The sequence below is a fragment of the Dipodomys merriami genome, unplaced genomic scaffold (genome assembly GCF_024711535.1).
Source record: "Dipodomys merriami isolate MVZ:Mamm:240054 unplaced genomic scaffold, mDipMer1.0.p SCAF_342, whole genome shotgun sequence".
Classification (NCBI taxonomy): domain Eukaryota; kingdom Metazoa; phylum Chordata; class Mammalia; order Rodentia; family Heteromyidae; genus Dipodomys; species Dipodomys merriami.
The window spans coordinates 101,098-114,809 of record NW_027204960.1 but is presented as its reverse complement, the minus strand read 5'-3'; the positions used below and the strand labels follow the sequence as shown (position 1 = coordinate 114,809).

Sequence of the window (13,712 nt, the reverse complement as noted above, 5' to 3'; positions counted from 1 at the left end):
TCCATAAGTAATGTTTCATAAAACATTAACACCATTCAGAAGGAGTGTTTGGGTTTCTTGCTATGACCTTAGTATACTTCTGATAGCAGCTGACAGAGCACTTTATTGCAATAATGTGCACTTAGAGCTGGGTGTGGTGGCGTATACCTGTGGTCCTAGTGTTCAGGAGGCTGAGCTAGGAGCGCCATGAGTTCAATACCAGTCTTAACTGCAAAGTGAGATCCTGTCTCAAAAAAATATACATTTTGAAAAGGTTCTTAAACCACTGATAAATAGGGTACTTAATCTAAGTTTGAGCAGATGTAGCTCTCAAGTTTCCTATCATCTGTATTTTAGACTGTATAGAACAGAATCTGTGAAATATGGGATTTGAATATCATTAAACCTGTGTGAATTATACTTGGTTTCATGGAAATCTCACACTGTTTTTGTTTTGTTTTTTGGGTCTCTAGGTTTTGTTAGAGCGCGAGGTGGTGGTGACATCCGAGATGTTAACACAAACTCCGAGAACTGGGCTGTCGTTAAGGCTGCATTGGTGGCAGGCATGTATCCTAATTTAGTCCATGTGGACAGAGAGAATGTAGTACTGACAGGGCCAAAGGAGAAAAAAGTACGATTTCATCCCACCTCAGTTCTCAGTCAGCCTCAATATAAAAAGGTAAAACATTTTCAATGCCTTGACATGAAGTCAGTTTAGGTAGTTGAAGATCAACAACAAAAAAATACTCCCAAATATCTGTCTGCTTCAAGAGATTGATTAGTTCTGTACATGTAATAAAACATTGAAACAAAACTTTTGTTAAATCTTAAAATGTTAGAAGAGGTAAAATTATAATAGTAATAACTTTAATTTTTGCTTGGGTACTAATTAATTACGTACTACTGGTTACATCAAGAGACTTTGCCAGGCACCGGTGGCTCATGCCTGTCATCCTAGCTACTCAGGAGGCTGAGATCTGAGGATCACGGTTCAAAGCCAGCTGGGGCAGGAAAGTCCATGAGATTCTTACCTCCAATGAACCACCAGAAAACCGGAAGTGGCACTGTAGCTCAAGTGGTAGAGTGCTCACCTTGAGCTGAAGAGCTGAGGGACAGTGCCCAGGCCCAGAGTTCAAGCCCCACGACCAAGAACAACAAAAAAAGACTTCAAAGTATTTCTAGTATATTAGGTAATAAATACAAGTAACAATGTTTTCATTTGTTTTCCTAATAGATTCCTCCAGCCAATGGTCAGGCTGCAGCAATCCAGGCACTGCCCACAGATTGGCTTATTTATGATGAGATGACTAGAGCCCATAGAATAGCTAATATTAGATGTTGTTCAGCAGTGACACCTGTCACTGTATTGGTGTTCTGTGGACCAGCTCGACTAGCAAGCAATGCTCTTCAGGAACCTTCATCCTTTAGAGGTAAATTTGTTAGGAAGGACATAAAATCCATTGTAAGTCAGCTAAACAACAAAAAAATAAAGGTGAAATTACAATAATTTGTAGTTAGTAACAGTTTTAAAATAGATTATTAAGGTATACTGTTCTTGGAATTATGAGGTTAATTTCTTAGATAACGTAACATCAGTGTTTTGCATTTTTGACTCCTCTTACTGATGGGAAGTTTTTTTCCTTCTTAAATATAAATGGTAATGAAAACACTTTAAAAAACTTTTCTGTACTTGATTCCATATTTTAACTTATTTTCTCATTGTTTTATATTCTTTGTTCTTGTATCAGAGTATTACTTCATACTAATGGCTGCATAAGAGTCTCAAATTCAGCATAATTGTGAACTTAAATATAAAATGTTATTGTTTGGCAAACTTTAAGCATTCCTTTATAGCTGGGTATTTTGATGATTTCATACTTTGCTATTCAGAGATTCAGTAAATATCAGCTATTAGGCTAAATATTGAAGGTGTAACAGAAAAGAAGATATTTTGGCATCTGAACTTTGCAGTTGAGGCAGTAGGCAATGAATAAGTAGACAGACTTTCAAGTAAATGAAAAGAGGACTACTGTAGGGGTAACCTACTTTAGAAAGAAGGCCTAGACAAGTTACTATAAGGAGATGAGACTCAGAGTAGGAGAAGCCAGCCCTATCATTAGGCAGAAATGCTCTCCAGAGAGAAGGGAGCAAGCTCCAAGAGTCTACCCTAGGAAGTGAATGATCTTGGAGCTAGCAGAAAGGCCATGTGACTGGGGGACATGATTAGTGGTAGTGGGTAGTGAGATAGCTTGAAAGGAAGACATAAGCTGGGCATGGGTGGCTCACGCCTGTAATCCCAGTTACTCAAGAGGCTGAGATCTGAGGGTCCTGGTTCAGAGCCAGCCTAGGCAGGAAAGTCCATGAGGTTCTTATCTCCAGTTAACCATCAGAAAACCAGAGGTGGCGCTGTGGCTCAAGTGGTAGAGTTCTAGCCTTGAGCACGCAGGCCCAAAGCTAAAAAAAAAAAAAAAAAAAGGAAAGGAAGGCATAGATTTGTAGACCATAGTGCAGAATTAGCCGTTAAAGGATTTTACGTAAAGGAGCGGTCATGATATGGTATTTCTTTTTTTTTTTTTTTGGTCGGTTGTGGGGCTTGAACTCTGGGCTTGGACACTGTCCTTGCGCTCTTCAGCTCAAGGTGAGCGCTCTACTGCTTAAGCCCACAGCGCCACTTCCGGTCTTCTAGTGGTTTAGTGGAGATAGTATCATGGACTTTCTTGGACTTTGCTGCCCGGACTGGCTTCTTTAAGAAGATCTTTTTTGGCTGAGTGAATAGATTTCTTAAGGGACAAGAAAGAAGCATATACTTAGGAAAGATGATAGCTAATGTGAAGAGAAGTAGATTCAGAATTGCATGGGAGGCACTAGTATCTGCTAGACTGGATCTGGGTGGTAAGGAAAAGGGGGAGGCAAGGGTAACTTGTGTAAGAGGAGTGTCAGGGCCTGTGCAGGCAAAGTCCGAGCTGCCTAAGACATCCTAAGTGAAGTTTGTTTTATTTTTTATTTATTTTTTTGGGGTCCGGTTGTGGGGCCTGAACTCTGGGCCTGGGCGCTGTCCCTCAGCTCTTCAGCTCAAGGCTAGCGCTCTACCACTTGAGCCCACGGTGCCACTTCCTGCTTTTTTTTTCTGCTTATGTGATGCTGGGGAATCGAACCCAGGGCCTCATGCATGCAAGGCAAGCGCTCTACCACTGAGCCACCTTCCCAGCCCCTGAAGTTTGTTTTAGAAAGCAGCTGCAGATGCAGATCTGAAAGCAGTAGGAGTTCACAGAAGAGGCCTGGACCATACAAATTTGGGGGCCTTCAGCTTGTAAATAATATTTAAAGACATGAGTGGAGCTCCTCAAGACAATGTGTAAATTAGAGGACAGGAAGAAAGTGCCCTAGTGTTGGGGTGGTCATCTCTTCTGTAACTTTGAAGGCCTGGAAAATTTCTAGACCGAAGGCAGTCATGGCTGGATGACCCGAACGAAGGGTGTTTCAGTGGAGTGATGGGCCGAGGGTGTGGGAGGAGTAGGAGGATGGTGGTAGGCAGCTCGAGAGAGTGGAGTGTTGATACAGTGATCTCACCTGTGTCTCCTGCTCTGATTTGCTTAATATTTTCCTTGGGTTATGAGTTTTTGTTGTTTTCCTTTTGGTAACAGTCCTGGAGCTTCTTTGTTCAGCTAATGAGGATTGTACTTCAGTTTTCAAGTTCTTGGCATTTTTCTTTTGTTGTATTGCATTGTGATTAAAGGTTGTAGTCTTGAGTGCGTCTTATTTTTCTCTTTAAATACTGATACTTAGTTTATGAGGTGTTGGATTAAGAAAACCTCCCATGTAAGTTGCTAGAATTTTGGGAAGAATTAATTGTGCACATAAAGAGTATTCTGCTTACTGTTTTACAATATGTGCAATAGTAACAGTGGCTTGCTGTTTCCCTATGTGTTTGGACAGCAGATGGCGTTCCCAATGACAGTAGTGACAGTGAAGTGGAGGACAGAACTACTGCTAACTTGGCTGCGTTGAAACTTGATGAGTGGCTCAATTTTAAACTAGAGCCAGAGGTACGTTTGTTTTTTTTAACCTATTGGTAACCAATTTCTTTCATTAAGTTGCTATGAATTGATACAGTCTGATAAATTTTTTTCTTTAATACTAAGCCCTTAGTATTAGAGAATACAGAGCCTTCTTGTGTTGTCTTCCATACTTTTTTTTTATCCCCAATAGAAGACTTGGAAAAACTGAGATGTGGATCAGTATTGATGCATATAGCTCGTTTTCTTACTCCATTCATGCTGCTACAACTACTATAGACTGAATAATTATAGAACATATGTGCTTCTCATGGTTCTAGAGGATAAGAATTCCAAGATCAAGGAAGGGGAAGACCGTAGGGTACTGTAGGAAGACTGTAGGGGAAGACTGGTGTGCTCTCAGAAGGCAGAAGTGCAGAAGGGATGAACTCCCTCCACCAGGTGTTTATTTTTTAATTTTGTTCTGCTCCTGGGGCTTGAACTCAGAGCCTGAATGCTGTCCCTGAAGGTTTTTGCTCATGGTTGGCAATTCTACCACTTGAGCCAGCTTTACTCCCAGCTTTTTAGTGGTTCTACATCCTACATTAAGTTTCAACATGAATTATTAGAGGGAACAAATGCATTCAAACCATAGTAGTAATATTTGAGTATTTCTGCATATTAAAAAATTAGTATTGGAGACAAGGATACCTTTATTTTGTGTAACTATTCCTGAGTGAAATACAAGTGTTCTTTTCTGGTTTTTGTTTCCATCTATCTCTGAATTGAGAGTAAATTGTGTGTGTATCTGTGTGTATGTGCGCACACGTGCTAGAGTTAGGCTTTGTACTCGGCCTTTCCCTTTTACTTGGCTTTTTCACTCGGGTCTGGCACTCTACCACACCTGTGTTCCTGGCTTTTTGCTGTTTAGTTGGAGATAAGACTTTCGTGGACTTTTTTGGCCTGGACTAGCTTTGAAGCATAATCATAGCATCCCGAGTAGGTAGAGTTACAGGTGTGAGGCTCCAGTGCCTGGCTTGGAGTAAACTTTTAACAGTTTAAATTCTTTTTAAGTTAAAAATTTTCATGACTCTGTTTTTAATGTTTATTATATCCATGTTTTATGAGGAGGGGACAACTAAGCTGCCAGTAGTTGACAATTGCTAGCTTTATAGCTCTCAAACATCCATTCATTGATCATCACAACCTGCTGCAGTCTCATTCTCATTCCCAGCCCTTTGCTACACCGAAACTCTACTTGCCGAGGCCATCTGTGTTCTCTAAGTCAGTTTGGTCATTGGCACTGTTGCTCATAACCTCCTTTTCGTAATCCTGCTCTCCCTCATTTCCCACCCCAGCTTCATTGTCTTTAAATTACTGGGACATTAATCCCTTTTAATTCTCCCTTTGTAGTCATTCCTTCTAGGATGTTTCTCTGTTCCTGATGCTAAGTTCCCTGGTTCTCTGTGCTTGGCTGTTTTCTTCTCATTGGCTCTGCTCGTCCCAGGGAGCCATGCCTCTGCATGTAGGCTTAGTCACCATGGGTGCTCTGGGAGTGCTGTTGCCTTCTGAACAGCATCATCTGGATGTTCTGCAGACACAGCAGTAATGTCTCAGTAGCACCAATGTCTTTTTCTCCATCTACTGTGTTACTGTGTTTCATTATTAGTCTTTACGTACCCAGTGTTTGCTCTCCTTCCCCCCCCCCCCCCCACACTGCACACTCTCTAGTCCTAGGAAAATGGTAAATGAGAAATTTCATTTCACTCATGACATAAATGAATGGAAGTAGTAACAGCTGCAGACTTTAAGTAATGAAAGAGTGTCTTACATACATTTGCTTGCACCTGTTTGAACTGTATTACAGGCCGCCAGTTTATTGCTGCAGCTCAGACAGAAGTGGCACAGTCTGTTTTTACGCCGAATGAGAGCTCCATCTAAACCCTGGTCTCAAGTGGATGAAGCCACCATACGAGCAATTATAGCTGTGTTAAGTACGGAGGAGCAATCTGCAGGTTTACAGCAACCATCTGGGATTGGCCAGAGGCCAAGACCTATGTCTTCAGAAGAACTTCCTTTGGCATCCTCTTGGAGGTCAAATAATAGTAGGAAAAGTTCAGCAGACACTGAATTTCCTGATGAGTCTACTACTGCAGAAAGGTAAATTATGATTTTAGAAAGGTTCTATCTAAATGGAAGGTGATTTCTCCAAGAAGTTAATTATTTGTACTATTTAATAATTACTTTTTTTTTTTTTTTTTTAAATTTTGGTTGGTCTTGAATTCAGGGCCTGGGCACTGTCCCTAACTGAACTCTTCAGCTCAAGGCAAGCGCTCTATCACTTGAGCCACAGTGCCACTTTCGGTTTTCTGGTGGTTTATTGGAGATAAGAGTCTCATGGACTTTCCTGCTTGGGCTGGCTTTGAATCTCGATCGTCAGATCTCAGCCTTCTGAGTAGCTGGGATTATAGGTGTGAGCCACTGGCACCTGGCAATAGTTTTTTTTACAATTCAGGACAAAGAAGAAAGTTTATAATAAAATGAAAAGTTTTAGTTAGGTCTTACTAGTATTAGGTTTATGTAAGGGATTTTTAAAGTATTTATGAGACATTTAATATTAAAGATCATTCTATGAAAAGAAAACTCAAAAATGTTCCTTTCCAGAATTCACAAATTGAAGGTATCTTAGAAAGAAAGTAACACTTTATTTTATTTATTTTGTGCCAGTCCTGGAGATTGACTCAGGGCCTCACACTCTGGCTTGGCTTTTTCACTCAAGGCTAATACTCTACCACTTGAGCCACACCTCCACTTCTGAAAGCATCATGTTGAAAGTGTGTTTTGTTGATACATGTTAGGTATTGATACATGTTTCCTGGATGCCCTGCATTGAGAATTACTTACCACTGTTTAAAGTGAATTTCCCACCATCTTCCCCAGGTATTGGAGCTATTGTGTCATTAACTTGTGTGTTACTCATCTCTGACCATTCTGCCTTGTTCTAGAGTACTGACGAAATCTCCATCTCCAGCCTTACACCCTCCTCAGAAGTACAAAGACAGAGGAATTTTACATCCAAAGCGGAGCACTGAGGACCGATCAGACCAGTGCTCTGTGAAGTCTGCGGACAGCAGCACCTACCCAAGTCCTTGTGCCAGTCCTTCCCCACCATCTTCAGGAAAGGTAAGTAGCAGAAGTAGGCACAGGAAGCATCAGGTATGTAACGCCTCCAGTGTTACACATTTAAATAAGATAAAAGCTTCCCTTTGGGCTGGGGTCTAGCCCGGCGGAAGGGCACCTGCCCGGCGCGCACAAGGCCCTAGGTTCATTCGGTCCTCAGCCCTGGGAAAAAAAAAAAAAGCTCGCCTTTTTCCAGTTAGGGGTGCCTTGCAGGTTTAAATTGAGTGACTCCTGGAAAACAAACTGCAGTGCTTGGAATACATTTTTTTTTAGTTTTCTTTCTGCTTATAAAATACTTCTATTATTCTATTCTGTACTTCTATTATTCTGTTCTACTACTTCTATGTTCTTACTCAATACTATTATTTTGGGATACTTTAAGAAATTATTAACTAGTTGTATATAGCTGGGCTGTTCATTTTTATTCCTTTAAAACCTTTTGGTTGAAAGAACAAAGCTAGGAAGTGGCGCTGTAGCTCAAGCAGTAGAGCGCTAGCCTTGAGCTGAAGAGCGCAGGGACAGCGCCCAAGCCCAGAGTTCAAGCCCCACAACCAACCAAAAAAAAAAAAAAAAAAAGAACAAAGCTATTTAAATTTTGGTATATAATTTCAAAATCAGAAGCATGTATTTCTTTTACTTGTTAATTCAATAATTATGTTAAAATATACTAAATAAATTGTTAAATAAAGAAGGTAGGAAGGCAAAAGATAGATAGTGATATGGAACTGGAAACTATCATTTTTAAAATGTGTAATACGAATTATTTCGTTTGCTCAGAAGCATTTACTTTTAGTTTCCACACCTGAAGAGGTATTTGGATAGGTGATATTCAGCAGACATTTTTACCATATACTGTTTTACATAGTAAATATGTTTAACTTTACAAGAAACTCTTCAACTCTTTTCTAAAATGGCTGTGCTATTTTGCATTTTCTTTAACAAACCCTTAAGAGTTTCATTTGGTGTATATTTTTGGCACTTGGCATTATTTATCATTGTAATGTCTTTGTAATTCAAAATGCGAGAGATTTTGTAATTTCTAGTGAGTGGATTGGTGGTGGCTATTATGTGAATTTGCTGTTATTCTCCCTGCTCTGCATCTTTTCTGTGCTAATTTCACAGTCCAGCCATAGTCTTTGCTGAATTAGCATTCTAATTTGTTGTTTGTTTGTTGGTTGCCAGTGTCAGGGCTTGAATTCTGAGGCCTGGCTCTCTCTTTTCTTGATTGGCTCACAACTGGCACTCAACTACTTGAGCTTTTGCAGTACTTACCACGCAGATTGGAATCCCTGCAGTCTCTAAACCCTTCTCTGTTTTGGAACTCCAAGACTGCTAGGCTTGTCACGAAGACTTCCTCCTCATAGTGCACATAGGAGTTTAAATTTGTTCTCTGAATTTCAAGGTTTTAAAAACATTTTGTGAAAATCCATTTGGAGTCTTAAAGTCTGGATCCTTTTAACAAGGCTTTTTTTTTTGTCAGTTGTGGGTCTTGAACTCTGGGCCTGGGCACTGCCCCTCAGCTCTACAGCTCAAAGTGCTCTACCACTGAGCAATAGCGCCATTTCCAGTTTTCTGGTGGTTTATTGGAGATAGGAGTCTCACAGTCTTTCCTGCTCGAGCTGGCTTTGAACCGTGTGAGCCACCGGCACCCAGCAACAAGGCGTTTTTTTATGCTTTGATTTAGTCTTTGTAAGCTCATTTTGATTGAGCGTTGTTAAAAGTTTTCAAGCATCATGAGCTGTTTGCATTTGTTGACTATTTGATAAAATATTTTTGGCTTATGTATTTATGGAAATGATGTTTGCTGATCTTGAAAGGTCACATTACCCTTGGAGAACTTACACATTGTTTTATAGGGCTCAAAATCTCCTTCACCAAGACCAAACATGCCTGTTCGGTACTTCATAATGAAGAGTAGCAATCTGAGAAACCTTGAAATTTCTCAACAGAAGGGCATCTGGTCTACAACCCCTAGTAATGAGCGGAAGCTAAATCGGGCCTTTTGGGAGAGCAGCATGGTTTACTTGGTATTTTCTGTTCAAGGATCTGGACATTTCCAGGTGAGCTGTCCTAAAACAGTAAAATGGACTTGTTCTGGTTGTGGGTCACACTGTACAGGTAAAAACAGCAAAACAAAACCAGCTTTGTACTGCATTGGAGTGGAATGGTGCCTCTTGCTTGACTTGGAATGAGGGGTATTTAACATCTCTTCTAGGGGTGATAGAACTGGGACCTCTTTAATTTTGCTTTGTCTTAACACCAGAGCCTTCACACACAAATATTTTCCTCTGAACATAACCGTAGATTTACTGGTTCTCAGATGCACTTAACACTATGGAGAGATTGACTCAGTTGAATGTTTATTTAAGTAGGCCAAGAAAGTTAGCATTGACAACATACGTTTTTTAACTTTGCTTGCCTTCATGCTTATCTGAATTTACAAAACATGGAATTTATTACAGAAATAAAACCTTAGCTCAATTCTCTTCATTGTCATGAAATAAATGTAGACGTAGAATAGAAGACACATTATTTAGAAACTGTTAACATTTGAAGTGTTAGATTAAAATTGTGTTTTCTTCTAAAATTTGGTAATAAACCTAGTAAGCTTTATATTTGATATTTTTTTGTTAAGTATCTTTTATAGTTTTACCTTAAAAGTGTAAAAATAAAAAACCCTCAGCTTTATCAGACAAAGTAAGTTCAGATGTTTTAACAACTTTCCCTCCATCTCTTCCCCTTCTTTTACCTACAGGGGTTTTCCCGGATGTCTTCTGAGATAGGAAGGGAGAAGAGCCAAGACTGGGGCTCAGCGGGCCTGGGCGGGGTCTTTAAGGTGGAGTGGATACGAAAAGAAAGCCTTCCCTTCCAGTGTGCACACCACCTGCTCAACCCATGGAATGACAACAAGAAGGTGCAGATAAGCCGGGATGGGCAGGTACTATGCTGGCGTTGACAGCATTTGCTGCTGTTCAGCACGTCCAGGAGAAAATCTGCAGTCTGCGTACTTATTTATTTAATGTCTTTGTGACTTAAACTAATTAGGTAAAGTAAATAACTATTTCATATTTTTAATAAAATGAGTTATTACTCCATTTGATGTTAAGAGAATATAGACTGAGGCCAAATGACAGTGAGTCACATGTTTGAATCAGTGTGGCTCGCTTTACATCCTCATGGGAAGTGTAAGTTATTTTTAAAGCCGGGCGCCGGTGGCTCACACCTGTAATCCTAGCTACTCAGGAGGTTGAGATCTGAGGATCATGGTTCAAAGCCAGCCCAGGCAAGGAAAGTCCATGAGACTCTTATCTCCAGTAAACCACTCAGAAAACCGGAAGTGGTGCTGTGGCTCAAGCAGCAGAGCACTCACCTTGAGCTAAGAGCTGAGGTTCAGCACCCAGGCCCAGAGTTCAAGCCCCACGACTGACCCCCCCCCCCCCCAAAAAAAAAAGTTATTTTTAAATGCTCATGGTGATAACATACACATGGAGACTGTAAAACAGTGGCATTCTTTTTACCTGTATAATAATAGTTTTATTTTATAATGCTGATTTTGAAATATACAATTCCTAAAAAAAGACTATCAAGTTTGAGTGCTTTTGCTAAATCACCATTAAAAATGTATTATTTCTACATAGAATTCCAGGACTCAGGGAAACCAGTTGGCATTTTGTCGTGAAAGTAGAGACAATTGCAAATTCACTCATCTTAAATCTGAAAGTCAACTTGTATACCTTAAAGCAGAGATTCACACAATATAAAACATTTGGTTTGAGCATGGTCTGGTAAAAAAAAAAAAGAATGGAATTCTTTTTTTGCATTTTTATCAGTGTAGTTTTTGGTAATTTTTCAGTTTAGTTCTTTGTATGTTTATTTTGACTTTTGATTTATCCAGGAGCTAGAACCACAGGTTGGTGAACAGTTGCTCCAGTTATGGGAACGCCTTCCTTTGGGAGAAAAACCCACAAGTGACTGACAATGCAGGTTATGCCTATTTGACTTTGGGTGCTAGCAGTATTTGTTGTCATTAGCATGACACTCAGAGTATTTGTTTTTTCCCTTTTACTGTTCTAGAATGCTTTGCTGTGGAAGAACATGCCCAGAGGAAACTCGCAATGTACCAAGTTTCCCAAACGGAGAGGGGTGTGCGGCACGTGTGCTGAGTGTGGTCGCAGTGCTGCTTCCGATGCCGTCTTCACGTGTGAGAACTATAGTGATCATAGGGAGCACAGCAGTAATAATTCCATGGCTTGACACAACAGCACTTACTTTAAACAAACGGCATTACAACGCACTGATCACTTTGTAATGCAGAAAAGGCATGACTATCGGTTTTTCTGAGCACCATTTAGAAGAGTCAGTTCTTTATTCACCACCAAGAAACAAATGCCAGCAGCCAACTAACTTTATAAATGGCCTTTATAAATAGTGTGTGTTAAGAACTGCTCATTCTGTCATTTAAGCCAGAGACATATTGGAAAAAAATAAAAAAAGAAGGAATGCTCTTTTTTGTGTGTGATTAGGTAATGCAGTAAAATCTAAAGAAGGGCAGAACTCCTTCCTGCCTTGATAAATGAGGTGGTGTGCTTAGCTGATTCTAGAGCTGCCTCTTTTAAACTGAGAAGTCCCATATTCCTCCCTCTTTTTTCTTCCTCCCTCCTTCCCTCTCTTCCTCTCTTCTCCCTTCCTCCTCCTTCTCTCTTTCTCCCCCATAACAGCTTTCACATGTCCCTCACATGAGCACAGTAGTTTTGACATCTTTGGCTATATAGCACCTTGTTAAAGATTTAAAGACATTTCTACAAGTTTTAAAAGATACACAGCAGTTATTGGTAGCTTGGTTGCTTTATGTCTTTGAAGCTAAAACACGCAAGGACCACAGTTCTAAATGTCTTCTTTAATATTTAATTTCTTTTTCTCTGACTTATGTTTCAGACATGGCTTCTACCTTTTCTGCATTTACTACTTAATAAATGGGGATTTAAAAAATTTCCAACCTATGCTAATGCCAAGTCTCAGGTTTCTTTGTCCTCTCAGAGTTGCTTGGTTTGTACAGTTCCCTTAGAAGCTTGTTCAAGGGGAATAGAAGGATAGGGTATGTGGGGGGAAAAAATACCTGAATACACTAGACTGGATACTTCTTCTCATGGTATCTTTGAGTTGTTGTCGTAAAGAAAAAAATGGATTTACTTTAAAGATAAAATTCTAAGTACTCTGGTTCTGTATTTGAGAAGAAATGCAAAATCATTGGTCAACAAAAAATCTTGAGACCATCAGTTCTCTCTGAGAAGCATTATTGGTGCATTAGAATGTCAGCCGTGATTTTTGTTTGTATTAGCTGTATTAGTAGCTTGTAGGTTTGTTCTTTTTATACTTTGAAGTACACCTGTAAGTTGAGCCTATATGAATTATGTTCCATTTTACATGTATTACATTTCTTTTCCTATTAGATCAGCTTATGTTTTCCTGATAATGTGTACTTTTTTTTTTTTTTTAAAGATATATACTTAGTAATTTTCAGTGTTTTGGATTTGGAAGGACTTCAAAAAATACAGCTTGTTTAAATTTTCACGTTTTCTAATATCTAGCCTTGTATGTAAATGATGAGTTTGTTGGTATTTAAAATGAGTACAGTTTGAATGTAATTAAAATGTTGTTTTTGGAAGAAATGAACTTTAAATGTTAATATGCTTATTAAATCTATTAAATTATTTAGATTCCATGTACTACATCTCTTTTTTCCCCCCATGCAACAGCCTTCCCATGTCTTTGTGTCATGCAGCACAGTTAACACTGACAGCAACCAAGGCCTTCAAGGAAGACAGTCATTGAGGGTTTCATCATGAGATGCCTTTGAACTGTCTCTGAAAATAGATAAAACTGGGTACAGTGGCTCCCACTTGTAATCTTAGCTACTCAGGGGGCTGAGATCAGGAAAGTAGACAGAGGATTGAGGTTTGAGGTCTACCTGGGCAAAGGCTTAACAAGAACCCGTCTTCACAATAAGCTGGGCCAGCGTGGGATGTGCCTGTCATCTGAGCTGTGAAGGGGTTGAAGTAAAAGGATCATGGTCCAGGCCGGCTTCAAGCAAAAATATGAGACCCTGTCAGAAAAATTAACTAGATGCAAAAAGGGTGGAGGGTGTTGCTTAATTGATAGAGCACCTGCCTAATAAGCACAGGGTCTTGAGTTCAAATCCCTCTCTCTCTCTCTCTATATATATATATATATCTCGTACACACACACAAACACAGGACAGTTTGTAAAAGGATTGGGACAGGAAGTTAAAAACTATAGAGAAAAGTAACCTGTAATTCAATCCTAGCTACTTGGGAGGCAGAGGTCAGGGCACCAGAATTTGAGGGCAGCCGGGAAAGTTGAAGAAGAGACTCTATCTCAGTCAATGGCTGAGTGTGGTGGCATATGCTTTTTACCCAAGTTGTAGGGGACATACAAATCGGGGGATTACCGTCTAGGCCAGCTCGGGCATAAAGCAAGACCTTACCTTGAAAATAACAGAAGGTCTGAAGGTGTGGCTGAAGTGGTAGATAGTAGATA

The 13,712-nt window shown here is 39.8% G+C and overlaps 1 protein-coding gene and 1 non-coding gene across 4 annotated transcripts in view; one reads left to right on the top strand and one right to left on the bottom strand.

The window, feature by feature from the left end:
- LOC138803592 (3'-5' RNA helicase YTHDC2) overlaps nucleotides 1–12,834 on the top strand; it is a 50,575-nt gene extending 37,741 nt beyond the window's left edge. The window contains exons 22-30 of one of the 3 annotated variants that reach the window (XM_069987649.1): nucleotides 453–658; nucleotides 1,214–1,409; nucleotides 3,919–4,025; nucleotides 5,842–6,134; nucleotides 6,980–7,157; nucleotides 9,011–9,214; nucleotides 9,910–10,092; nucleotides 11,050–11,138; nucleotides 11,229–12,834. In XM_069987649.1, the coding sequence (XP_069843750.1) occupies nucleotides 453–658; nucleotides 1,214–1,409; nucleotides 3,919–4,025; nucleotides 5,842–6,134; nucleotides 6,980–7,157; nucleotides 9,011–9,214; nucleotides 9,910–10,092; nucleotides 11,050–11,130 (1,448 nt within the window). In that variant the 3' untranslated portion in view covers nucleotides 11,131–11,138; nucleotides 11,229–12,834. Of the gene's footprint in view, nucleotides 1–452; nucleotides 659–1,213; nucleotides 1,410–3,915; nucleotides 4,026–5,841; nucleotides 6,135–6,979; nucleotides 7,158–9,010; nucleotides 9,215–9,909; nucleotides 10,093–11,049; nucleotides 11,139–11,228 lie in introns of all 3 variants that reach the window. The other 2 variants (XM_069987650.1, XM_069987648.1) reach the window with 2 other exon arrangements.
- On the bottom strand, nucleotides 3,112–3,181 carry Trnaa-ugc (transfer RNA alanine (anticodon UGC)). Its single transcript has one exon. It is a non-coding gene; the product is annotated as a tRNA-Ala (tRNA).
- Nucleotides 12,835–13,712: the final 878 nt, after the last annotated feature.